This window comes from Haemorhous mexicanus, chromosome 2, assembly GCF_027477595.1.
Source record: "Haemorhous mexicanus isolate bHaeMex1 chromosome 2, bHaeMex1.pri, whole genome shotgun sequence".
Taxonomy (NCBI): Eukaryota; Metazoa; Chordata; class Aves; order Passeriformes; family Fringillidae; genus Haemorhous; species Haemorhous mexicanus.
This window is the reverse complement of record NC_082342.1, coordinates 41,922,038-41,947,791: the sequence shown is the minus strand read 5'-3', so window position 1 is coordinate 41,947,791 and position 25,754 is coordinate 41,922,038. Positions and strand designations below refer to the sequence as shown.

The window sequence follows — 25,754 nt, the reverse complement described above, 5'->3', positions numbered from 1 at the left end:
GCACCATCCTCCTGCCCCTCATTCCCGTCGGCCCGCGCGCCTCTCGCGAGCCTCCGGCGCTATTTAAGGCGCGGGGCGGGAGTTGCGCGCTCTTTACTGTGGGGCAGCGGCGGACGCAGGTGGGTTGGCCCGGACGGGCGGATCCACCGCCATCCGCGCTGCTGGGGCCTGGTACTGCGAAAGCCGGGGGTGGAGGGACAGTCTGGGCAGTGTGGAGTCGTGCCCCGAGGACCGGGGTGTGTGGCGGCGGTCGGTGAGAGGCCCTGCAGGAGCGGTGCCTGCGGGGTGTCTCTGGCCTGTGGTGACTTGGTGCCTGCCCGCGTTAGAAAGGCCTTCCCGTGGCGCCGGCCCCAGCGCGCTGCTGGCAGCCGAGCCTGGTGAGGGGGCGAGTGGTGTGTCTGGCGCCTTTGTTAGGCTTTCAGCAAGTTTACGTGGTTGCTTTTCTTCCCTAAGGAATCTGCGAGCTGTGCTAGCGCTGCAGGCCAGAGCTGCGGTAGAGACCTCAAAGGATGCTGAGCTGCGACTTTTGAGTACCAGGTAGGGCCTGTGCGCTCACAGTGGCATTGGTGCCGCTGTCCTGGCTCTGGCGTTGCTTGGTTTTGTTTCTGGGCTTTGTGTTTGTCAGGCCGTGGGTGAACCAGCGTGAGCAGTGTGCCTGCAAAGGCTTAGAGCTGGCACGAGCGTCTTTCTTGTGAGGGGCCCAAAACGGAACACAGGATTTGAAGTGTGGCCTTACCAGTGCTAAATACAGGGGGACAATCCCTGCCCTGGTCCTGCTGGCCACACCATTGCTGATACAGGCTGGGATGCCATTGGCCTTCTTGGCCACCTGGACACACCCTGGATCATACTGAGCTACTGTTGACCAGCACCCCCAGGGCCTTTTCTGCTGTGACCCAAGTGCAGGGCCCAGCTCTTTGTCTTGTTGAACCTCACTCAGTTGGCTTCGTTTCGTCAAATCCAGTTTATGCAGACACCTCTGCAGAGCCTTCCTGCCCTCCAGCAGATCATTCCCACCCTTGGTGTCACCTGCCAGCTGAATGGGGGTGCACTTAATCCCTTTTTTAGGTCGTCAGTGGACATGAAACTGGTCTGGCCCCAGCACTGATCCCTGGGGAACATCACTTAAGACCAGCTACCAGCTGGATGTAGCTCCATTCAGCACTGCTCTCAGGGCCCATCCATCCATCCATCCATCCATCCATCCATCCATCCAGTTTTTCATGCAATAAACAGCGTACCCATCCAAGCCATGAGCAGCCGTTTCCTCCTGCTGTGAGAAATGGATTCCAGTGCTTTAGTAAAGTGCAGACAGACAACATCTACAGTCTGTGCCTCATACACTGGTCATAGAAGATCACGTGGGTCAGTTGGGACCTGCCTTTCCTAAATTCTGACTGGGCCTAATCCTTTGCTTGATGTGCATGTGCCCTCAGGATCATCTGCTGCAGGTTATGTGAGGACTCTCTGTTAACTCTGCTCTAGTGTCTTCAGATGCTGAACTGTGTAATAACGTTTGAAATATTAACGGGTACGATGATGAGTTTGTAAAGCTCTAAAAAGCACAGTTAAATTAGAAAGATACAGGTTTACAGGGCTAGTAAATTACTAACAGGTAAAATAAGGCTCATACAAAGTAAAACTAGGTTCCTGTACTATGTGTTACAGTCCCTTCTGTATAGACTTGGGCCACCAAAGAGCTGGACTGTGTTGTCTTGCAGATTCAAGTGAAAATTAAAATTTTAGTTCTGCGGCTGGTCTCTATGATGATTGATAGCCAAATAAATGAGGGGTGGATTGTTGAGAGCAGGAGATTTTAGGTATCTTAGAGCTCTCAAAAGAACAGAAGGAAGATGGCATAGCTTCTCATGATGACACTGTCTTGAAATAATTCAATGGTTTTAAACCACAGTGAAGTAAATTTTATGTATGACTTAAAACTGCAATATCCATAAAAATACAAGAAGCCATTAGCTATGTGTATGTGTGCTTGTTTGGAGGCAAACTTAGCCCTCGTAGGGAGAGGGTTAAGACATTCAGAATTCATCTCAGTAAGTGTCTAAACAATATCTGTTGCACCACTGACATTTGCCTTCCTTTGGGCAAGAGCTGAACTAAAAAGACTCACAAATTTTCCAACCTCAGTTATGCTATGAATATCTTCAGTGACTGTGACTTAAATGTTAGTATGAAGAATGTAACTGGTCATGGTTCATAGGAAAATCTCTGCTTAAGTTTCCTCAAGATTGTTTTTAAGTTTATCCTGTGATCATGAGTGGGGTAGAAGAGAGTTTGTTACCTGATTAATGTACTTTTTTTTTTTTTTAAGTTTCTTGAATTCTCATTGCCTTTTAGGGCAAACTGAAACATGACTGATACAGATGAATCCCAGGCTTCTGGCTCTGATTACCCTGATGCCCAAGAGCTGATCAGCCATCAGCAGGAGCCATCTGAGGTGTGTTCATGGCAAAGAAGTACAGGAGCAGAGCGGTCAAGGCAGAAGGTGGCTGCTTCTGGGGAGTCTTCAGACCATCCTAACAGCATGTGTAAATCATCAGCTGCTTCAACTGAGGTTTTACTGATCAGCAGTGATTCAGAAAGGTAAGTTTCTATCGCTAGTACAGAATTTTTCCTGTGGAGAACCTGTGTAATGTATCATAAAAGTGAACCTTTTTTTGAAAGTAAATACTTTTTTCTTCTTCAGTGATGTCTCTGCTGCTCGTCCTGAGTGCTCCATTGCACCTTCAAAGCAGAAAAGGCAATCTCAATCTTCAAGGCAGCAAGCTGAATCTGTTACACGAGTACCTGACAATGAAAGCTCCTCAGACTCTTCACTGTCTCCTCAAAGTCCAGGGAAGCCATTAGAAGTTTCCAAGCAGCAGAAGTCCAAGTTCAATTTGAAGGCCATTTTTGCCTATCACTTCAGGGGAAGAAAGTTCAAAGCCGCTGCACACCGAAAATACAAAATTCATGCACGGAAGAGGAAAAAAAAGTATGAGAGCACGCAGATGCCCACAGGGAGGCCCCCACTGACAGCCTCACCTCAGGAACAAAAGAGGAGGCTTCTAGACAGAGGTGTTCAATTTCCTTTTGTTGAAAAACATTATGGAGAGAAACATATTCCCTTAAAGATGGTTCTTGGCTATGAGGTAAGACCTCTGTTTTGTGGGATAAATATTTCCTTAGTCTAAAAATTGTGAATTAAAATGGGCTCTGTTGTGCTTCTACTAGAATAAAACAACGAAACAGGTTTGCCATGACACTTGATGTTGTAGAATTAATACCTTTTAAAGCAAACACTGCAAGAATATATATGGGTGTTGATAAATTTATCAGTTCTTAATGTAAATGCTTTATGGTTTTTTTAAATGGTTTATGGTATTTTTAAGCTCTTACCTGAGTATTTTATTTTTCTCCAGCAAGCGGCTGCAAAGGGCTATTTCAAGTATATTGAAGTGCTTAAATATGAAGAGCATCTTAAAAAAGCTTTAAAAGCCCTTCAGGCCAGCGATGACTTAGAAAAAGAGTGTATGGTGTTACGGAAACACAAATATTTAGATGATGAAGGCCCCATTTCCCCTATTCAGGAGACAGAGTAAGTTCATCTTCGCTTGCTTTTTGGTGCTTTACTAACATATAAATTTGTATGTATCAAGTTCAGCTGTTCTTCTGTCCTTTTAACCTTTAAAAGCGTTGTTTATTTTGGGAACAGAGCACTTGGGATATTCTGTGTTTGTAGACGGTGACTTAAAAGTTCTCACAGAAAGAAGTATTTTTAATTTGATCTGAAGACTGGTAATTGTTGGTAGAAATTACAATAAAGTATTTGCTGAAATGAACTCCTCTAATGTTATTTGTTAGAATACAGTGTTCTAAAACAAAGACTAAAGGATAATTTTAATACTTTTTTACATTATTGAAAACCAAAGTGTTAATCTTTAGTTTTCAGGGTCAAGCAATTAGCTTAGTTCAATAAAAAGATCAGTAAATCAGCAAGAATACTTGCTGTTACGAATACACTGATAACCTTCCTAAAAGGCGGTGTTAAAGGTGCAATGCTGTCTTTCAGCTGCTGTTCACCTAAGGGCTTGTAGTTGACACATTGTAAGGTTCTATAAAAGTACACAGTTTAAACTATTTTTTTTTTATTTTAGTGATGATGAGGACAGCTTGAATTCTGATACTCAGGAACAACTTGATGCCAGAGTAGTGGTAAGTAAGCACTTGTTAACATCAGAAACACTCTAGCCTTTCTGTTCTGAAGTAAAAGAATTAGTAGATAATCTCTTCAGTATTTAGGTCTTGAGCTTAGATCCAGAGTTGTGTGACCTCTGAATTCTGATATTAGTGCAGAAGGAGGTTGATAGTCCACACTTCTCTTCAGTGTAATGCTGAAATGTATGGGGATCCTGCAGTTCTTGCTAGAGTTCTTAACATCCACAAATATACTACTAAAATCTTAGATAAGTATCTCAAAACTAGACTTGTTTCTACTTCTGTCTTCCATTTTCTTAGGAGAACAGCTCTTTCATTCTAAGCAGCACAATTCCCAAGAAAAAAAAGTCAAAGCCAGGAAGAAAGCATGCAAAACCACCTGAAGTGATTGAAATAGTGGATGAAGAAGATGGTGCTGAAGAGAACTCTGTGCCTCTGCAAGGCTCACCTCGGTGAACAGCAGATGGACAAATGAGGTGTCAGTGGTCATTCTTCAGATACCTTTTCATGGGCCTGTTTGGTTTAAAACATTGATCTGGAGTTCAGCTCTCCACCCAGCTGCCTAGGCACATTTGGCCTACTGTGAGTATATTTGGCTTGTGTCTGAGACAGTTAGAAAAATAGAGTAACTTGGTCCTCATGCTCAGCTTTTAAGTGTCTTCTGGGCTAGTCTCTATCAAGAGTATAATATTTCTGGTTCAGTGGCTGATGATCTTATTGAGAAGTTCTGGCTTCTGCAACTTGACTACTGTTAAAAATGAACTGAATTTCAATTCTGATTAGAACTAGATAAATAGATACATGGAAATCTAGCTTATTACAACTGCTAAATTGATGATTAAAATCTAACTTTGATTTCAGTAACTTTCAGTTTTTTGACTGTATATGACAGTTTTTATCACTTTGCTTTTCTTTCCCTTCTAGTTCATGTTGTTTTTGGAAGATGAAATACCTCTTGGTTTTCTTGCTGCATAAGGTAAGATGTTACTTGGGTTTCAGTTTTGTTTCTTTCAGGTAGCTTTTTTTTGCACTATTTCACAAAAGGTTTTGAAAAAGCAGTGCTCCATAGTTAAAATAAACAACATTACAGTGTTGCACAGCTGAGCAGCTTGTGAGTGTGAAGCTTCCCGGGGATGAGTTCAGTGCTACATACCTTTCATCAGTCTGACCAAAATTGGAGCCTGTAGCCTCTCTTTGAACAAAAACTTGGGCTCTTGAATACTTCTAAGTTCAGTTTTTGTTAAAAACCAGAAGTTTACCTTTTGTTTTTTAACAATTTTAAATTGCTTCAACTTCATCTGATTTGGTTTGGACAACACTGCCTGAAATTTTCTCTGCTGAAGATGTTAAGGAACTATTTTCCCCTCAGTGTCTTTGTGATGCCTCACCCTGGTACATTTTCTGTACGAGGGTGTATCAACAGCTGCAGCTTCTGGTGACTTCCCTTTGGTAAAATTCCATCTTAAATCATCTCTTGCAAGAACAGGAGGGACAGCAGAGAGCAGCTGGTAATCTTGCACATACATGGTTGTGAAGGCTTCTTGCTGTAGGATGACAAATTTGCATGGCTTGGGACAGTGTAGGGAATAGCATGGAAGAAAGCACCTAGTAAGGATACAGCATAGGAAAACCCCTTTGACATAGGAAACACTGAGCTGGGGGTGGGCAAGTTGTGAAGTCTTACAAGAACATTGTTGAGTGAGAGGGAAGGAGCAGACACTTGGCCATTGCTTTAGGTAGAGAACTGCACTAAGGAAGCACATCAGGTTGGCACAGTTGTTCTGAGGACTGTATGTGGTTCTGAACTTCTCACCACGATTACCTTGGTTCCAGCTACCTGTCTCTAGGACTGGAAAGCATGGTAACTGTCAGCTTCTGCTGCTGCTAACAGTAAGTATATAGGCAGTTGGGAAGTAGCTTCAAATATTGTTCCAAAAATAGAAAAAAAAAATTGGTGTGTTCAGTCTGTTCCAGCACTTGATCAGGTTTTGTCTTTTGCCGTAGACAAAAAACCTGGAACCTAGTGCTTAGAGAAAACCCTTCTTTTGCAACCCACAGCTGATGAATGTATTAGTTGTGTTACTTATATGAAGGGACAACATTTGCATGGCCTCAAATAACATTCATTCATTCAAATACTGATCAATCTAGAGTTGGTGTTGTGAGTTTTCAGAAGTGTAGTTTGGTTGTATCTTTCTTTGCAGATGAGCACACTCACACTGCAGCAGCAGTTGTAACTACTTGGGGATCTCTTGAGTTCTTATGGCTGTTTGCTGACCTTATTCACAAATCCTTTACTTTAGTGGACCTCTGTGCAGCATGGTAGCAAAAGAGGTGAGCTTTCAGTTTCTTCTGAGCTTCAGCAGAAGACCATTGGGTTCCTTCAGTTTAGTGCTATTCCCAGAGCAAGTAATCAGACTAATTTGTGCACTGTATGGTATCTGCACCCAGCAGTGTCTTCCTGATGGGATGTTCAAAAAGCAGTGCTACAGTATTTCAACAGCTGGCATCGTTGGTTTTCATGCAGATGTGCTGGTTAAACTTGGTATTTCTGTTGAAACAAGTAGATTTAGTGTTTATTAGTGGGAAGATTTTCAAGTACAACATCAAAAAAGTGTTGAACTGTTACAGGATAAAAGTATAGTTAAACTAATGACATTGTTCCAAAATATTTTTTTAAAGGGGCGTTCCTGTGGATGTGTGGAAGAGATTGGAAAGCCTCTACTCAGGTGTAAGTATTGAGGAAACAGTTGGGTTTTTTCCTAGGTGGAGGCAGTTGTATGAAGAAAAAAGCTCGAGTCTTAACTTCTTGGATGCCTTTTGACAAGAAAAAAAAAGTATTCTATTTTGAAACAAGAATCCAAGCTCCAGATGACCACTATAGACAGGTTTCTTTCCTTTCTGGCTAGGTTTAAAAACCAGGCGATTCTAAAGACATTGTGGAGTTTCTATGCCTCGTTCTTCAGCAGCTAGACACAACCTGCAGTGTGTCTGAATTGGAAGACGTGGCTAGAAGAGTAACAGGTTCTGCTTTCCTCGCTGTACACTTAATTGCAGTGGTGACAATGAGACCTGTAACAAGTTCACTTAGTGGGACAATTCTGTGAACATACTTAAAAATGCAGCTACTATGAGATCTAAGCATAAATGTGAGTTGATGTGCTTCCATTATGCATCCTATGTACTAAAAGAAGTAGAATTAGCAGGTAGAGAGAAATACTTGCAGTGCTGAGTTCCTGTAGATGGTTTATTAGAAGCATATTTTTAAGGTGTCTTACAATGGTCTCTTCCATGCTTTTTTTGTGAGGTAACTCCCTTAGTTTTACCTTCTGTGCCATAGTGCTCCAGTCTCTTCAGCAGCAGATAGACCTTGTTGGTAGTTGTGTGATAAACTAAGCTGTGGTTTGATTGCAGATAAAATGATTCAGCCAGTGTAGTTGAGTTACTGTCTGCCTGGATTCATACTGAGATAAAAGCACCCAAGTCTTGAAGAACTGCTAAAATACTGGGGAACTTGAAAGTATTACTTAGATATGACAATTTATTTTATTTTAGGAAGTGCACCTGATGTCCAGTCTGAACTAGCATCTTGGTAAGTTTGTGTGACTGGTTTTTTTACCCTTGCCTGTTTCAGGTCACCCACCTGTCATTAATTTGGTGAGCTGGTTATACTGCTGCTCCTCTCTTGGTGAGAAAATGCAGTGTTGTTTCACAAAATGTGAGAGCTTATTTTCCCTAAACTTAAGAAGCTGTGAGAAAATTGTTGTGATGATTGGCAAAATGTTCAACTGCTCTGAAGAGAGTGAATGAGAAGAGCCTTTCTGAACAAATCTACTTGGTACTATTGCAGGTTCTGCTGATTTGTATGCTGGTTTGTAACTTTACTTGTTCTTTTCTGGTGGCAGGTACTTGGAGATAAGTGAAGAAGAAAGATGCAGGCTGCTATTTCAAGGAAGTCTGAAGCTGCTTCAGGGGTTAGTGTGACATCTGAAATTCTGCCTATACCTTAAAGACTGAGGGGCTCTGGTTATCAGTAGGCCCAGAGTCTCTCAGACCAAGTTTACTAGTTTGTGAAGGTTTCAGGGACTCTCTTCAACATTACACTACTGTATCTTAATGGATTGTTCATTCTGTTAAGGGAAGAATTTATTGTCACTTAAATTTTCCCAAGGAATGTTCATATAAATTCCTCAGTCAAGAACAAGGTGAACAGGTTAACTGCTTAAACAGATAGTTTTGTGTTGATTGGTAAGTTATATGTAATAGGAAATCTACAGGGAGGATTCTGCAGGGTTCTGTAGATAATTCCCATTGATGTTTGCTTCTCAGGTAACTTGTAATTAAAAACTTGCTAATACGAAGGAGATGCTAGTGTATCACATACCTTCTTCCTTCCCCAAAATGTCTTGAAACAATATAAAATGACACTTCCTGTGATCTGTACCAGGTACCTTACCAGTCTGCTTGATTTTGATTTATTATCTATCTCTTGTGTTAATTTATAGCACCAGAAGTGTTGAGGTCTATCCCGATGGGATCTTTTCTGTAGGTTCGTGTCGTTGGAAACGCCTCACAGAATAAACTTGTGGTTTGGCTTTACCCACTTAACTACCTGTTAGCTCTGTGGGATAAAACTGCAAGACAAATCTTAGAGTGGAACCTGAGGAATGCAGGATGCTCCGTGTTCTCCTTTAGGTCTACTGAAACATGCTTGGAATACAAAACAGAGTGATTCAAGTGGAAAAGCTTGGTTGGACTAAAAAATCTGTGTGTTCTGGGACTTCAGGTGCAACTGACATTCTGAATTACATGGGCCAAGCCTAGTCTCTTGCTCAGGTTTTTGTGTAGGCACCTGACTTGTAACAATTTTTTTGCTTCTTTCCTGGGTGGCTTGAAAGAGTCTGTTCCCCCCTTTAATCCTGCAGGAGTGATTATTTGTTTCAGTGGCTATAGGTAAGAAGAGACAGCACTGTAATGTCTGTTATGAAGTAACTTCATAAATTTGCTGCATTTTTGTGTTGTAGTGAGAGATGCTCCCCAGTTTCATACTGAGCAGCAATATTTGGTTAATTTCTTCAAGTATGGGGTTTAAAGAGTTAATTTCTGAGCAGCTACACCAGTGCAGCATTTGGCATCCTTGGTTTTCAGTCTGCTGTGCCTGTTAAATCTTGTATTTTTCCTGAAACAGTCTTTAACCTCTTCAGGGATTTCAGTGTACTTATTTTTTATTTTCATGTAACAAATAAAAATAGATGCTTTGTCTTCATTTTGATTATCTGGGTGAACTGGCTACTTGGCCTCTAGAACTCAGCAAGTGCATTCAATTCTTTCTAACAGGTTGCTTTAGGATACAGAATGGACTGCCCTGAGTTAAAAAGATATAAGCAATTTGTTTGACAGGTAAGCACTCAGTTATTAGTTCCATGAAATTTCAGAGTTGATGTATTAGCTTTGTATGACTGTAAACATGAGGACTACTAAACTGTTGTAGAGCTGAGTGTAGAAATGGTTGTGAGTACCAGAGATTACTGGGTAGCGATCACTGCAGATCTTGGCAGTATCTGAGCCAGGACTCATCTGTGGGTCATTCTTGTGTGTGTATACTTACTTCAAATTGCTGTCACAGTTGTGCAGCCATTTGTGGTACAGGTGTCTGAATTAACTTTGCTGTTGGTTCTGAGGAATTCTTCAGTATTTGGAGTTTATGCCATACTTCAGGCTTGTTCACAACTTGGGTTGTGTATTGGCAAGATTGGTTGGTTCTTCATTGGAAAAAAAGGGCAGCTGGGTTATTGAGTGCTCAGGTAAGAGCAGTGAGAGGAATATTTGGTCATTACCAAGGCTGCTGGGATGTTACTGTTTCTGGTGAGCTGTGGACATGACCATAAAGCAAATCCACCAGACTCCTGTGTTGCCACACGCTTTATGCCCCAGTCTGCTGGGCATAAAGCTTTAACCCAGGTCAAGGACACAATACTCCCTTCTGCTGTTACAAGCCAGTTCTGCCTGAGATGAAGGATGTGGCTTGTAGAGGTGTATCCTTGGGCACCTTCAACACTTAAACTACAGAGGAACAAAGGTTCCAGTTGGGAAATTTGTAGATTGGATTTCAGAGCTCCTGCTGAGAGGTTAGTTCTTTGGAACAGAAGCAAAATTGGAGACATAGGCTGTTCCATGCAATTTACACCCAAGGTGTACTTTTCCCCTGTACTAACCAAACCCAACTCTTAACTCCTAGGGTCTGCCAGCAAGTTGCTGCGTGTCAGAGGGATGAGAAACACCACGTAGGAGCTACCTGAGTGTGAAGGTAAGGGCATTTACCAGAAAGGTGATACTGAAAAGAAATTGAAGGTCACTTCAAAGAGGGTTTGCGTGGCTGAAAAACCAGCAGCTCTTAACGCGGTGACCGCATATTGAAATCCTCCGCAGGATGCCGTGGACACTCCCATGTGTGCTATGGTCTATTTGTGAGGAGATAACACCTCGTGTAGTTGGGCCTTCTGGGCTGAAAAAGGGCCTTACCCTGCTGCCTCTGGGGTTTTTTGATGCTGATGTGGAGGAGAGGCTACTCAGTTCCATTCTGAAGCAAGAACTTGCAGCATTGGGGCATTACGGAACGGGGTTGCTACAGTTGTGGTTTGAGCAGTCTTGCAAACCAGTTGCAGCTTTTGTGTCCAGAGAAGGGCAGTGGAGCTGGGGAAGGGTCTAGAGCACAAGTTTATAAGGAGCAGTTAAGGGAGCTAGGGGTATTAAGCCTGGAGAAAAGAAGGCCCAGGGGGAGCCTTCTGCTTTGTACAACCACCGGAGAGGAGCTTGTAGTGAGGTGGGGGTTGGTCTGCCAATTAACAAGCAGTAGGATGAGAGGCTGTGACCTCAAATTGGGCCAGGAGAGGTTTAGATTGGATATTAGAGAAGTTGCTTTTATTTGGATTGATAGTGCTAATAGATGGTCTTCCTCTCTTAGATCCTGCTGATGTTGCTGCAAGCCTGCTCCAAAGAACTGCACAGCTGTTCCAAATGAAGAACCTTCTCGAGAGTGTTTATTGCATTTTTTTGAATTAAACATTCATTTTAACTTGCTACTCTGTGCTCTACTGATAATCCCAGAATTATAAACAGCCTCCACCTGGGTTCATGGAGTTTAACAAACTAGATCTGGCTTATGATTCGCTGCTGCAGTACATGCAAACTGCACTGGACTGAAAGAAATAAGTGAAAAGAAGCGTAGAGTTAACAAAAATCAGCTTTCTAAGAGTTCCCTTGGAGCAGATATAGAGGAGGATGCAAAAATGAAGAGGCTCAGAGCTGGGGTTCCTCCTGAGCAGAGAATGCTCCAGGGCGATCTTGTTGGAGCTTTAAGCAGGACCTTTAAAGGTCTCTTCCCACTCCTACCTACTCCTTGACTTGCTGTGGTGCATTTTAACCAGAATGAGCATATGCAAAAGTTGAGCTTTGAATCTGACCTAATGTGTGCTTAGCTCAGAAAACAGGGATAGAAAATTTCTTTGGAAGAAGTTAATTTTTAATTCTCCCATTCAAGTGCTTTAAGATGTACCTTGTGACTGCAGGAAACCATAATTCTTAAATCACAGTGCAAAGAATAGACTAAAAAACCCAGCTTTACAGGAGAAATGTCAGGCTACCAGGAGATTCAAATAACCTTATAACTTTATTTGAAAACACTTTATACATATATATTACAAAACTTAGTATGTCTTTGAAATATTAACATAGAAGAAAAGCCATTCAGGCCAGTAACTCAATCTGAGACAAACAATGGAAAAAGCACAGTCCATGTGCAGCTGGGATAAGCTCTGAGCAGAGGACCACAGGGGTTTGGGGTACTCAGTTTTCCTACAACTTAAAGCTGAGGATTCCTAAATGGCTTCACAATTCACCATTGAGGCTGCACCACTCAGTGGCCTGGATTGTACCAACACCACCACCCTGTGTCCTTGTTGCTCCAAGTCTTTCCCTGTCATGGTGCTTTCCAAGTTTTCTTGGCCCGCAGTTTCTCCAGCATTTTCTGCAAATAAAACAAACCATGAGACAGACCACAGTACTGAAGCTGAAGTGACTGCCCTAAAGCCAGCATGCCTGGGTACTGTGCTTGTAATGAGAACAGGAATTAGTGCTGGTCTGAACAGCAGTGCCTCCTCCGTTCCAGAGAGGCCACAGATGGCAGGGCAGGGGGAAGGTGTGCTTCCTTCTGCTTATTCCTCTTCTCTGTTAAGGAAGGGATCTGTAAAGCAATGTAACCAGAGCAGCCCCTCATTCCACCACAAAGCAGGTGAGATGGTCAGGGCTAAAGGCAGGAATTTAACCTAGATTCCCCCATAGTAGTCAGTAATCTTCATAGTAATCTTCACAGCCTGTGAAGATTATCCAGCATTTTCTTCCTTAAGGTTGTCTGGAGCACAGCAGGGGAAAAGGGGAATTGACAAGCCCACGGCTCCTTGCTCAGCCTCTGTTCTACTGCCATCAAAACCCCAAGATTCTTGCACCTTTCAAGTTTGAGCATGCCCAGAATCTTGTCCTACCTAGAGCAGCTAAAGCAGCCCAAAAAACACCAAAACCAGAATGCTGCCTTAAAATGGAAATTTGGTCAAGTCGGGACTAAGAAAAAGGCTGCTATTGTTTTGCTACAGACTTTACAGCATCTGGAGACTTTTTGCTCAAGCTCGGGTCATAAAAAAAAATCAGTCTGAGGCAGACATGCTTTTTAGAGAAAATTTCCATTGTTTTTCACAAGAAAATTCTTAAATGGGCTGCACCAATGGCATCATTGCAGATCCAGACTCGTTTGAGGGTCTCCATTTCAGCTCCATTCACACCACACCTCTATTACTCTGACTGGAAGCTCAGTGAAATCAAGAGACCAAAGGGCAAAAGGATACAGTAGCAAACTATCATCACCTTTTGAAACTCTTTAGCCTTTTCTCTGTTTTTAGCATAAGTTTCTTGCCTTGTTTTTTCTTCATTTCTGATTTTTACTTCTGCAAGCTGATTATAAAGTCTGTGAAAACATAAAAAAAAAAAGAAAAACCAGTGTCTGGGCAGGAAGGAAGTGGCAAAGATGGAGCAGGTTAACAAGTTTAAGGTTTTGCCCGGGGTCAGTTGCTAGCAATTGGGACAATTCGATTGCACACTCCAGTAATCCAGAATAACTTCAAATTCTTTTTCAGTTGCATCAAACAAACCCTCTCCCTGTTCAGAGCTGCATTTGTTGCCTGTTACTGCTCCTAAGGGCCCAAGTGCAACTGTGAACTTGAGATCAAATTTCACCCCATGTCAGGCATTAAGTGGCACAGCTGCCTCAGAAAGGTGACACCAGCAGTGACTTTCCTCCTCTGCACTGGCATTTCCCAGCAGGTACCTGCATCAAACACACCTGGCTCCTCTCCCACCTCTTCAATGTTAAGCAGCACTGGGTCCAGCTGGAAAAGCACAGACTGAGCAGCAGCTTTCACAAAACACAGATTAACTACTTTTTCCTGTTTTTTTTTTTTTTTAATTCTCTCACTTGTGTTCATGCAATACCTGGATGTACGCTGGTGCATTTCAGTTTCTCCAGACTTCCTATCCTCTGGAGAAGATACTTTCACTTCTCCTACTTTTTTCAACTGATTGGCAAGTGCACCATTTTTTCCTAAGGGGAAAAAGGAAGCCAAACATATGTTTGTATGTATATCCTCAATTTAAATCTCTAGTTCAGCTAACTCAAAAGCATGAGAGATTTCCAAAGATTTCTAAATGACATGACAAAACCCAAAACAAGCTAGCAGAATGAAGCATTCCTGATGCCATCCTGAGTTAAAATAAATCCCCCCAGTGTCACTCCTGAGGCTGCTGCCTGTGCTTTAGGCCATCCATGGCTCTCCAGAGCCACCCTCCACCCAAGTCCCCAGGACCAGGCACTAGAGCTGCACCAGTCTGCTAAACATGGCTGCTCTGTGATAAGCAGCTGTGGTTTGCAGAGGCACCTTATGACGATAATGGTGGGCTGACTGTGAAATATGAGAAGCCCCCATAAGGGCCTTTACAACACGGGCAGCCAGACAGTGAGGGAAAACAAAGCTCCCTGATTCCCTGAGAGTACAAATTAAAGAATATCCCAGTTTGCAATAGCAAGCATGTAGCATATAGAAAATCTATTCTTTGATATGAAACAGGAATTGAAGGGATATCTAATGCTGTGTCTTGCCCCCCACATAAACCTACCAGAGAGAAGACCAGACTTCTGTCTGCTTCTTAGAACCTCAGATTTTCCTCCTAGAAGCTTTCTTGCTCTCAGCTTTTCATTTTCTCTCTCCTTATTTTTTATTGCTTCTACTCTTTTCAGAGATTCCTGGATGAAATTCTGCTTTCTTTTTAAAAAAGATTTTTGTAAACTTTCAGGTATAGCTGCAAATTCCAGCACCATCACTGAAAGAAAAGGAAAAGTCTCCACATTTCTCACTTTTAACAATGAACAATAAGTCATGCATTTCAAGGTATTTCTAAAATGCTGAGCTTGAGCACTTCTGTAAATGGCATGAGAAGAATGGCACTGAATAATGAGGCATCTTGCAGAACCAGCAGCAGCTCAGACCTATGGAATCCAGTAATGGTCAGCAGGTCTGCCCAGACTAGTGCTGTGAGAAATACTGCAACAAAAGCAGCTGGATGCATCCAAACACGAAGACCTGACAAGTCCCCAACACAATTAAGTTCTGTGAATTCCTGACCCTCACATTACTGCAGCTCATCTTTGACAAAAAGAAGTCAGTATTTTACTATTGTTCCAGACCACCATCAGAATAGGAAAAAGGACAATTCTTTGGCTACAGGACTTGGGGGACTAAGAGAAAATGAGAAATAAACAAAGGTACATAAATTGTGACAACAAATCAGAAAATAGCACATATTTTTTCAAAATTAGGTCATGACAAAACCAAACAAGTGTAGTGGTAGAGATTCTGAAGTTTCATGAGAGAGAACCTGGCCCAGGAAGAGACAAGTCAATGTGACACACACTAAACCTCGGTCATAGGTACTACAGACCAAGCCTGAGCAGCAGGATGCACTTGCCTAAGTAAAAGCAGCTCTAAGTTTTCCAAATGAGAGGTGTATTTTGTTGACGATTTTAATACTAAAAAAATTCTTTCTACTTCAGTGGATTGAAGAACCACATAATTACCTGCAGTCTGATGTGACGGAGAGTGACTCTTGTTGGGACTCTCGGCTTTGGGAGAACTGTCAGGCCTTATGAATGCTGAATCATCTGCATCTGGAGTTAGTGGCAAAAATTCTCTCTCCTGCTTCAAAAGGATCAATGATTGGACTAGAAATGCTTAACACGTATGACAAATTTGAGTGAAGCAGTACTACTGTATCACTAGCACAGAGCCACTACAAATAAAATACATGCTTTTGCCTTTATGCCTGATGCAAAGAAAAATTAGATATGGATTTTGGTAATAGGTATGAAAAAACTGTTTTCTAAAAACATTTTAAAACTTAAAAAAACAAACAACAACAAAAAACCCATTAAAGACTTTTGCCCACCAGATTTCAATTGCGTGTTCAGAACACCACATGTTAATTAAGTGTGGCAGTTATGAAGAGCTGATTAATTTTCCCTCTAACTGCTGTTGCAGTCTGGTATGGCTCCATCCTCACAAGGTGAGGGGGTTTTCTTTTTTTTTTCCTGTCTAGTCCGTAGTTTTCATTTTATCCCACACTCTACTTTCATTCAGTTTTCATGAAGTAAGATACAGTTCAGTCTTGCAAACACCAGCAAGATGGTTTTGCTTTTTGCAGCAAGTCTTCCCAAACTCTATCTAGATCAATATGACAAGGTAGTGACTCAAGAAATATCCCAAATTTAGGATCTATTCGATCTGTCTGGAAAACACAACATCAATCCAAGATGATCCAAAGCAATTACAAAACTTGGAGAACCCAACAACCTCTTGTTTTTCAACAGTGGATAAACTGCTACAGTGGGGCCTCTCATTATTGCGATTAATACTAAGTTCAAACCAGAATCACATTAGATAATGCTCACCTCAGTATAAACATTACATTCAGACGGATCCACACATGCTGACTTATCCATTGCATCCTCCTTAATTTTCTCTTGGTTAGGATGTTCAATGTCTGATTCTACAATACTGATGTCATTGGAGCTTACCAGAGTGAGCTCAGGTTCTTCCATAATACCGTGCCCTGACTCAGTCTCCTAGAAAATAAATTAATCAAGACATTAGTAAGGAAAAACAGTGAAAACCCAGTATTTTCAGCAATAGCAACAACTGTTGTCAGAAAAAGGAAGCTCATTTAACATATAAAAAAAGGAAACCTGCCCCAAGCAGTGAATGAAATACAGAAAGAACATTTGTATATCAGAATTTGAAAAACTGAAACAAATAACCCAAAGCAACTAAACAACTACAAAAACTCCCCTGTCTCCACAAGTTTAAATTACTTCATTGTAGGGAAACAAAACTTTTAAAGCTACATCAATGCTATTTCTTTAAGTTTGCTTATGCTTTGGTTAATTTATTTACCTCCTTCAGGTTTCTAAATGGAGCCAGGTGCATGAACTGTATCACTTGGTGCTAAGAGAAGGAGATGCAGTAGGGATGCTACAGCTCCTCCAACCATTGTGGGAACTCAGCTCATTTAAACTATTGCTAATTATCTCAGTGCTAGGATCTGGAAGAAGGAGTAGGGCAAAACTCCAGGAAACAGGAACTAGAACTGTAAAACCAACATTTGCCAAGCTTTCAGATAGTAAAGATCTAAAGGAAACAGTGCAAAAACAAAATCCCTGCTTTTGGAAATCTGTTCTACTCACCCAGACTGGAATATGACATGAGCTTCTGGGCACAGGATGAGAATGTTTCTCATGTCCTTGAAATAAAGAACTGTTCTGCTGTACAACAGGGTGCAAACGGATGTCTGAGTCCTCCAAGTTGGTTTCTCTGAGAACCCTCAGAGACTCTTGTCCCTCTGGAAAGCTTTGATCTGGCTCCTCCATGTCCATATTGCACTGAGAATGCAGCTCCACAGCTTTATTTACTTCATCTACATGAACTGATTTTTCAGGAAGCTTCTCATCCTTCTTCTTATCAAATGCCTCCAAAGGTAACTTTTCAGAAGGCACAGTCTCTTTTATTAATTGCTGAGGGAAAGTTTCATCCATTGTAACTGGTATGGGATCTAGCTGATAAAATGATTTTTGCTCTTCCAGGTGAATCAGACTTTTGTTCCGCAGATCTTCCACTGAACCCTGGAGATTAATACACCCCATACTTCTTGACAGCTCTTCACATCCACTTGCAGGTGAAATACAGCTCTCATTGCCTCTGTTTTTAATTCCAGGGGCTTGTTCAAAAGGTCTCTGTGACACAATGTTCATATCCCCTGGCTGATCAGCATTTTGACAGTCATCACTCAGAGTAGATTCTAATTGCAGTGTGTGAAAAGATTCTTCAGATCCTGTTTCAAAAATTGTCAGAAGTCAAACTTCTTGCTAGCAAAACAGAATTTCCACTTTAAGTCTCTCTATAAGAAGACTTTTCAGTAATGTATAACAAGAAGTCTAGTAAAAAGGAAGAAATATTTTGTTTAAAAAACTGCTAAAGTTTCCTCAAACATAATGCCATTAACCTTACAGAAAATTATTCCATCACTGTTCACAAAACTTCAAGAAATAACACTTCTTGCTGCTTCTTAGAATATATTTAGTAATGGACTTAGTGATGGTGCTGACATAACTACACTGGAAGCAAGAACATTTGACAGCTTATACTCTGGAAATGGAAGTCCTCTGAGTCTCTTTTGGGCCTGCAATAAAGTCTCTAAACCAGAAAAAAAACGATCCAAAACACCATTACTTGGGCAGAAAATCTTCAAAGTAGAAAGCAACATTCAAACTGGAACAGAGACTACTGTTCCTACAAGGTACAGTATTGCACCCAAAATCACCTTTCTTTATCTGAGCAGAGAAGTCAAGACACCACTTTTCCCCAGAAGAGGCAGGCAAAGAGAAAGATTGGGTATCAATATTAATTATTGGGGAGGCATTTCAGCAGAACAGCATGTGCCAAACAGACAACAGTGTTGTTTAAATCACTTTTTTTTGTTCTAAGTTTGCTAATATAATTTACACAGACTCCAGCATTGTGCTATCACCAGGCTTTTTATACACATGGAAAATGCCACAGAAACCTTGAATGGCTTCCTTTAGACATTTTTCTGCATTCTTTGATACACAGAAAATATCTAGTTTTACAGGTATAAGGAATATTGTCTGCTGCTAAACAGCTGTTAATGGGAGGGGAGAATTACAGTGCAGCATCAGCCATCAAAAGAAAATTCTCTGGATGATGCACTTGCATATCAGCCTTCCTTGAACAGTCCAAAACAGTTTTTACTTGCTTAGACTGTTGCTTATGTTATTTTCCCCCTCCTTTTAAAGCACAACAATAATTGGTTTGGGATTATAAAAGCACTTAAGAGATGGAAAGATTTTGCAGTTAAACCACAAAGATTCTGCCTATAAGCAATTTAGAAACAGAATGGTTTGAAGTTAGAATGGAGCTTCCTAAATCCTATTTGCTGTGACTGCAATCACAACATCTTAAAGTGTCAATCTCTTCCAGCATTTTTTATTACTTTGCAAGTCACAAATATAACTGACCAATAACATTTACATTATAACTACATCTATTACTTAAACTATTGTGCCACATTTCCTGTTCCTGTTCACCTTTTCCTGGAGCATCTTGAAACACTGAAACACCTGATTCCTGCTGCAGAAACATTTAGATTGCTACTAGCTGGATTTGGTACTTTTAGAATTTAGAATCACATGAAATATCAAGCTAATTTAAATTTACCTGCAAAATATCACAAAATATTTTTCCTGCTATAAGCTGCAGTTAACTTAATAAAAAACTTCCAATCCACTAAATTAATTATAACACAGTAGCTCAAAAGTTGCTGACATATCCTCCACTTTATTTTGTAGCGAGATAAGGCAGTTCTGTAATCAAACAAGAATCACAGTGTGCAATATACTGCTGTGACTTAACAGTGGGAAAGGAAAATGGAATTGTTTCTTGAAGAACACAATGTAGTTAAAAGACAAATGACTCAGTTCAGAGAGACTAACACATGAACAAAATTTAAATCAATTTTTGGAACCCCCTTACCTTACTCAAACTTACAAGTAATGGATATACATTAACAAATACTTGAAAAAGGACAGTTTCAGCCAGAGCTGATATTTCTTTGCCAACCAAATCACCACAGAAGGAATAAGTAGCACAATATCCATTACAGTGACTTGAATACCTGGTCTGCTTTTGTATCATAGTCATAACTGCTTAAGAAATGAACTTTGAAAATTTTAGGAGTTCTCCTATTAAAGCTGGTGGAGGAGACTGTGTGTGAGAATGCAGCGGAGTTAAGACATTTCTTAAGACATTTCATAAGACATTTCTTAAGACATTTCATAAAGCAGGGCTGAGAGAAGCGCGATCGGTCCCCACTTCAAACCCACACTAAAGCCTGGTATTTATACACTGGCACAAAGCTGATTTTGAAAACTACACTCAACATACCTGGAGCAACATTTTCTCTAACCAACCCTTCTTCTGATGAAATGTTTTGCCCATTTGCTTCAAGACTAAAAGGCAAACTGCTTTTTTGTCCGTTCAGATCAGAGTTTTTCTCTTCTAGAAATGTAGACACATCTGGACTTTCTGTTGAAAATTCTGAAGTCTAGTGGCATAAAAAAAAATTTAAGATTAATTTTCTCAGAAATATGAAGGATAAAAAGAAAAAGGTAGTTTTTGATTTCTGGGTTATGTTTCTGCTACAACCAGCTATCTACATATATTAAAAACACACTGTGTATTTTTCCAAATAGTATAGGGATTATACATTTAAATCTTACAAAAATCTTCAGCCAAAGCATTTCCTCCACCAGAGTTTTTGCTGCAGTACCTTGCTAAATTCTCTACTGTGTTGGGAAATTCTGTATTGAGAACAGGATGATGATGATGATGATGTATCGAAGTCAACACTCGCTTCCAAAGGCTGAAAGATCTGGTGACGGAAGTTTGAAAAAGATCCCTCCATTTCAGGAAAACAGAGTTCAGTTGCTAGAGCTATAACAGAAGAAGCTATTTTAAAAACAAACAGACATCACCCACACCCCAAAACCAAAATAAAAACAAAAAACCCCCAAAACCTCCAAACAATGGACATATCACAAGTTGTTTCTATATACAGTAAATAAAGCCTATAAATTTTGCAGGTATACAAATACCAGCTGAAAAATGTTACCTTACAGCATCCAATTCTTTGACTCTGACACAATGCAGTAAGAAAGTGCTACCCTGATTCATTTTTATTATTCTTTAAATGAAAAGGTGAAGTCTAAGTTCTCTGTTCAGCTCTTGTAAGATTGCCTCAGAAGTAGTGTGGGTTTCTCAAAACCCTAAAACTCACAAAATTCACAAGAGAACAAGACCAATGAAGAGCCATAAGGATAATCAGAGATGGATGTAGCACATGATGTCCAAAGAGCAGCTAAATAACTGAATTTGTTCAATCTTAAAAGAAGAACTGGGGGTGTGAGGGAAGAGGTACCAAAAAATGTCTGCTGTCTACTAACTCTTAAGAGGTACAGTACAGAGAATCCTAGAATGGTCTGGGTTGGAAGGGACCTTAAAGATCATCTAGTTCCAAACCCCTTGCTATGGGACACCTTCCACTTGACCAGTTACTCAAAGCCCCATCCAACCTGTCCTTGAACACTTCCAAGGATAGGGCATCCACAACTTTTCTGGGCAACCTGTACCAGTACCTCAACGCCCTCACTATGATTGATTTCCTCCTAGTATTTAATCTGAATCTGTCCTCTGTCAGTTTAAAGAAAATGCAGTCTCCTTGAACAGGCAGGAAAAGAAGAAAAAAGAAAAAAAAAAAACAAGAAAAGAAGAAATTTATTAAAATGTTGCTTGATGATATAGAATCTTTGTCCTTGGAGATACTCAGAACATGCCTGGACAAGCCCTTAAGCAACCTGGTTTAAGTTGGCTCTGTTGTGAGCAGGAAGGAAAATTTGGGTCACATAACTAGAAGGTTCTTCCAGGTCTAAATTCATCTATAATTATATGATTTGAGGTTTTCAAACATTTCAGGAAGAAGTGATTTGAATTAAATCTTCATGATCGTTAATAACGATGTTCTTAATTTTCAGGAATTGTTACATTTTTCTAGAAGCATTAAAATTCCCACCAGCCAGTCAGACTTTCACCAACTAGGTGACCCCTTTTGAACAGTGAAGTATTATATAGCATGTCTCTACCCTCCTGAAGTGAAAGCTGTGCATAAACAAGTGACAAAAATGGCACAGGTAGCAAGCAGCCCAGCCACAGTGGCAGGAAGCTGCACAGAACTGATAGAGACCCGGTCAGTCTTTTTTTTTTTCTGCACTAGATAATCTTTGTGAATATATATCTAACACCAAGCCCCAAGAACATCAAAGTATTAAATTCTTGCGTGTAGAATTCTTACTGACTTTAAAATGTAAATTGAATATAAATAACACAGACCAATACCTAACACTGAGCAAGCTCCTCATTCTGTATGATCGGAGAGCAGCACAAAAATGCTATGGAATAATGATTACCTTGGAAATGTGTATTGTCCTCTGAGTAAGAGTTCAAGTTGCCAGTAGGTCTCCCCAAGATCTGCTGTATCTGGTTGTCTCTATAAAAGTACTTCTCTCCTTCACACAACTGACTTTCAGACACTCCAGACAAAATCTCTTGCCTCTGCTGCAAGGTAAAAGGAAGTGAAGAGTTCCAAGGGTGTCTTCCTGTTTCTCTCAGAATTCCATCTTCTCTACTATCAGAAGACAATCCTGAAATAATGTTAGATGTTCACAGTTATGCATACAAACTACTTACATGACATCATTTGAAAAGACAGTGCTTAGCATCCTGAAATATTCATAGAGTTCTGGGGTTTTGTTTCTTTAATTGTCTCCTGTCAACGCTCCTACAAAACTTACCACACATTTTCACAAATGCAAGTTGTTAATATCTAATTAGGGAGCAGTCAGTACACAGCACTTTTACAACTTAGCACTTTAACAGAATGTAGACTTAGGAAATACTGAAATAAAATTAGAAAAGAATTAATACTGCTATTTTATGCTAACTAGCACACCTTCACCTCCTCCTACATATAAATGTATCAATCCTTTCATGTGATCTTGAATATCTTCATGACATCCCACAGCGGTTTTATTTGTGCTCAAACAGAAACTGCTTTATACCAACACTAGAAATCTGAGAGATCAAGACAACCAAAATCATGTTCCTAAACACTACACCAATGCTTCTTTATCCTCCTTTAGCTATATCTTTATTATTTATAAGCTTACAGAAGAACTGCAAAAAGCTACCAGAAAAGGTCATTACTGAGCACTGAGTGCATGGTGAAGACACAGAGAGACTTGAAAAATTTATTTAGTCAAATAACTTCTGGTATTTTTCTTCAAGAAAAAAATCTGGTATTTTTCTTTCACAACTAAAAAAAGAATAGAGAAGAAAAATTACAAGAAAATTATCTCAGAAATGGCTTTAGCTTTCTTACATCAATAAAACACAGATGTGTCACTTGAGTTATAAAGCTTACTATTCAAAATAACATCTGTTTGAAAAATTAGGGCTAAAATGAGCCATTGAAATCTCAGGCTGTAAAAAATGTAATCTTCAAAAATTGATTTAGAAACATGGAATAACAGATATACATACATTTCTTAAGAAATCAGATGCATGTCAGAATAACCCAATATTAAGCTTCAAAGTAAGTAAATCCGAGGGTCACTATCTAATCAATTTCAAACTCACTTCTATGTTCATATGTAATACTGTCAGGAGCACTTATGTATTTATTATAAAGGAATTGGTTTGGATTTTATGAAAAACTAACAACATCAAGAGGCAGACTACAGACAAAAAATAGTAAGAACACATACTTCACAGAAAACTATTAAAAGTCAATATGGCATTCAAATGACATTTTCACAAATAACTCCTTAAGAATTACTGTGGTGACAAGCAGATACTGGAACATGTCTTTTAACAGCATGACAATCACAGCTCTGCAATAATCCATGATATATATTGATTAGGAAACTTTTATCAGTGTATCATTTGAAGATAATTTTTAAAACAAAAATTGACACTTGAAATCTGCTAGTGTTACAGCTGCATAATAAAACTCAAAATATCCTTTGCCAGAGCAGATGTATAATAATATTAAATTATTATAAAAGTAAAAAATCAAAAGCACCTAAGAAAACATTCTGGTTAAACTCAACTCTGTAAGATGTATGAACACATCAGCTTATTTCAGAAGAACTTATGTTTGGTGAGTTAGACCCATTCTGCCATAAAATTAAACCATAATTTTCCTTTTACAAGAACAACAAAACCTGAACACTCACCGGTGTCAACAGGGCTTGCATTCAACATTTCACTGGTTGAAAAGGTGCCAGTGGAAACTGTTGAAGCTACATCACAGGGTCTTCGTTGCATGAAAGCCTCTGAACCTGGCACTTCCTAGGATAAAATAACACATCTATTACCATGTATTCACATGTTCAGAAATAAAGCTGTAAACCCACACATTTTATTCTGAGCTCAGTTCAAGTGTAGGAGCCTTCATGTTTTGCACAGTCAGGCAAATATAGACTCATCCTTGCTCAGTACAACACATTCACACCCCATGTCCCAGGCACATCACCCCCCAAAGCCCCCACCCCTCTCTGTGATACACACACACACATACACACACTCACTCTCATAAAAAGCCTCTCAGAACTGCATACAAATCATGACACCTGGAAGATTGTTTTATCTTCTGGTGGTCAGATTTGGCTATTTCTCATCACAGACCCACTTCAGTTGAATTGTGGATCTCAGAGGGGACATATATGCAAAACATTAAAAACTCATGAACTTTTTAAGTACTTTCAATAATGAGCTTTTTGCATACAGGAGACTTAAAATTTAATTCTATGAAATTAAACTAAAATATACAAAATCTTCTAAAGCATTATCTTCTTTAATTTTAAGGTAAGCTCTATAAAGTCACAAGGCAGATAATGAGGGTTCTCGTACTTCAAAATTTTGAAGAATTAGATGTGAACAGTTCTTCTCAAACTCTGACTTAAAATGTGCCCTAAGAAAATAAAAAATTAGGAAATCCTTCAGCTACATTTTTCATTACATACTACTATATATATATAGTATGTATAGATATATATAGTACTATGTAATGTATAGTAGTGTATATATATGTGTGTGTATATACATATATATGTGTGTATATATATGTGTATATATATATAGAGTCTATGTCATATACAGCATGTTTTAAATACTGTTTTTATCTGCTACCAAAATTATGGAATCTTTGAAGGAGAGAAAGGAAGGAGATTGGTGCTGGTTTTGGCAAGGCTTTTAACACTCTCACAATATTCTATGATCCCAGTTTGGATGTTCCAACCTGGACGGATGGACAGTAAGAAGGGTAAAAACCTGGCTGGACAGTCGGGCTCAGAAGTCAGTGACTGAAGGGTTACATACTCTGTGGAGGTGGGGAACAAGTACACAGGACTCTGTCCTTGGCAATGACCCAGAGGAGGTGACACCACACTTTTATCAAATTTGCAGACACATTAAGTCAGGAAGAGCATCCCATGCATGGAACAGCAGTGCTGGTATCCAGAAGGACCTCTGAGGCTGCCTCTACAGGAATGGTATGAAACTCAGCAAGGGCAAAGTCCAGCACCTGGGAAGGAAGAAGCCAGAGCACCAGCCCCAGCTGGGCCTGCCTGGGGAGCAGCACAGTGAAAAAGGAGTCTCAGCAAGCTGAGTGTAAGCCCATGGTGTGCCCTGACTGAGGAGCAAGAGCATCTCATGCTGTATGAACAGGAACAGAGCCAGATGATGCATCACAGTGATTAACTCTTTGTGCTTGTTTTACTGCTGCATTTAGAATATGCACCCACTCTTAGCAACCCAATATGAGAAAGATTACATCACAAAATAAACAGTGAGTTATATGATTATTCTGTTATGACCAACCGTATTATCAAGCCTCAGTGATGGTCCAGAACTTGCTCTAAGTCTCTCTCCACCTTCAGCAGCAACAACTGGTGAATCTTGAGACACTTGAGAATCCTGGGACTGGACTGAAAACAAAAGTAACAGAAGCAATAAGGAACAAAAATCCATTTTCGAGTTCATAGTGAGCAATGCACAGCAGAGGGCAGTAACACTCCACTGCTGCTGGCCTCACTCTTTGGGCATTGATTCTGCCTATCCTTAACCACCTTCACCTACACAGCAGTTTTTGCTGCACCTTACCACCAATTTTATCAGCGACCTGTGGTCCTTGACACACCTTCCTATAATTTCTAACCACCACAGAGTAGGCAGGAAGAGCATGAAATGCATGTT

General features: G+C 40.2%; 2 protein-coding genes and 7 non-coding genes across 16 annotated transcripts in view; 7 read left to right on the top strand and 2 right to left on the bottom strand.

The window, feature by feature from the left end:
- The first annotated feature begins 52 nt into the window (after positions 1 to 52).
- TAF1D (TATA-box binding protein associated factor, RNA polymerase I subunit D) lies at positions 53 to 11,295 on the top strand. 3 transcript variants are annotated; one of them, XM_059838555.1, is made up of 16 exons: positions 53 to 119; positions 454 to 537; positions 2,356 to 2,601; positions 2,705 to 3,149; positions 3,420 to 3,595; positions 4,155 to 4,212; positions 4,516 to 4,797; positions 5,140 to 5,191; positions 6,049 to 6,105; positions 6,420 to 6,549; positions 6,898 to 6,946; positions 7,771 to 7,807; positions 8,121 to 8,189; positions 9,553 to 9,615; positions 10,454 to 10,522; positions 11,180 to 11,295. In XM_059838555.1, exons 3-7 carry the CDS (start codon positions 2,369 to 2,371, stop codon positions 4,669 to 4,671), a joined length of 1,068 nt encoding a protein of 355 aa, XP_059694538.1. In that variant the 5' UTR covers positions 53 to 119; positions 454 to 537; positions 2,356 to 2,368; the 3' UTR covers positions 4,672 to 4,797; positions 5,140 to 5,191; positions 6,049 to 6,105; positions 6,420 to 6,549; positions 6,898 to 6,946; positions 7,771 to 7,807; positions 8,121 to 8,189; positions 9,553 to 9,615; positions 10,454 to 10,522; positions 11,180 to 11,295. The 3 variants fall into 3 exon arrangements, with proteins under 3 accessions (XP_059694538.1, XP_059694539.1, XP_059694540.1); XM_059838557.1 differs by lacking the exon at positions 53 to 119 and adding an exon at positions 287 to 377; XM_059838556.1 differs by lacking the exon at positions 6,049 to 6,105.
- LOC132324340 (small nucleolar RNA SNORA40) lies at positions 6,188 to 6,315 on the top strand. The gene has a single exon (XR_009485590.1). It is a non-coding gene; the product is annotated as a small nucleolar RNA SNORA40 (small nucleolar RNA).
- On the top strand, positions 6,642 to 6,780 carry LOC132324331 (small nucleolar RNA SNORA8). The gene has a single exon (XR_009485582.1). It is a non-coding gene; the product is annotated as a small nucleolar RNA SNORA8 (small nucleolar RNA).
- Positions 7,167 to 7,298, top strand: LOC132324333 (small nucleolar RNA SNORA1). The gene has a single exon (XR_009485584.1). It is a non-coding gene; the product is annotated as a small nucleolar RNA SNORA1 (small nucleolar RNA).
- On the top strand, positions 7,974 to 8,046 carry LOC132324330 (small nucleolar RNA Z40). The gene has a single exon (XR_009485581.1). It is a non-coding gene; the product is annotated as a small nucleolar RNA Z40 (small nucleolar RNA).
- LOC132324337 (small nucleolar RNA SNORA18) lies at positions 8,731 to 8,862 on the top strand. The gene has a single exon (XR_009485587.1). It is a non-coding gene; the product is annotated as a small nucleolar RNA SNORA18 (small nucleolar RNA).
- Positions 10,565 to 10,695, top strand: LOC132324332 (small nucleolar RNA SNORA25). Its single transcript, XR_009485583.1, has one exon. It is a non-coding gene; the product is annotated as a small nucleolar RNA SNORA25 (small nucleolar RNA).
- A 570-nt stretch (positions 11,296 to 11,865) lies between the features above and the next one.
- CEP295 (centrosomal protein 295) overlaps positions 11,866 to 25,754 on the bottom strand; it is a 43,124-nt gene continuing 29,235 nt past the window's right edge. For 3 of the 6 annotated variants that reach the window (XM_059838549.1, XM_059838553.1, XM_059838554.1), the window contains 10 exons: positions 25,380 to 25,486; positions 23,735 to 23,849; positions 21,908 to 22,141; positions 20,215 to 20,378; positions 19,830 to 19,989; positions 17,057 to 17,700; positions 16,265 to 16,438; positions 15,395 to 15,515; positions 14,437 to 14,640; positions 13,151 to 13,864 (listed from right to left, as the gene is read on the bottom strand). In XM_059838549.1, the coding sequence (XP_059694532.1) occupies positions 13,497 to 13,864; positions 14,437 to 14,640; positions 15,395 to 15,515; positions 16,265 to 16,438; positions 17,057 to 17,700; positions 19,830 to 19,989; positions 20,215 to 20,378; positions 21,908 to 22,141; positions 23,735 to 23,849; positions 25,380 to 25,486 (2,291 nt within the window). In that variant the 3' untranslated portion in view covers positions 13,151 to 13,496. Of the gene's footprint in view, positions 12,242 to 13,131; positions 13,865 to 14,436; positions 14,641 to 15,394; positions 15,516 to 16,264; positions 16,439 to 17,056; positions 17,701 to 19,829; positions 19,990 to 20,214; positions 20,379 to 21,907; positions 22,142 to 23,734; positions 23,850 to 25,379; positions 25,487 to 25,754 lie in introns of those variants that run through there. The other 3 variants (XM_059838551.1, XM_059838552.1, XM_059838550.1) reach the window with 3 other exon arrangements.
- On the bottom strand, positions 24,103 to 24,186 carry LOC132324339 (small nucleolar RNA U2-19). The gene has a single exon (XR_009485589.1). It is a non-coding gene; the product is annotated as a small nucleolar RNA U2-19 (small nucleolar RNA).

What these genes read in the sequence shown, in the direction of transcription:
- TAF1D (XM_059838556.1), top strand. Translation starts at nt 2,369, where the DNA reads ATGACTGATACAGATGAATCCCAGGCTTCTGGCTCTGATTACCCTGAT. An exon ending in ATCAGCAGTGATTCAGAAAG is followed by an intron (nt 2,602 to 2,704) that starts GTAAGTTTCTAT and finishes TTTCTTCTTCAG; the next exon opens with TGATGTCTCTGCTGCTCGTC. An exon ending in AACTTGATGCCAGAGTAGTG is followed by an intron (nt 4,213 to 4,515) that starts GTAAGTAAGCAC and finishes CCATTTTCTTAG; the next exon opens with GAGAACAGCTCTTTCATTCT.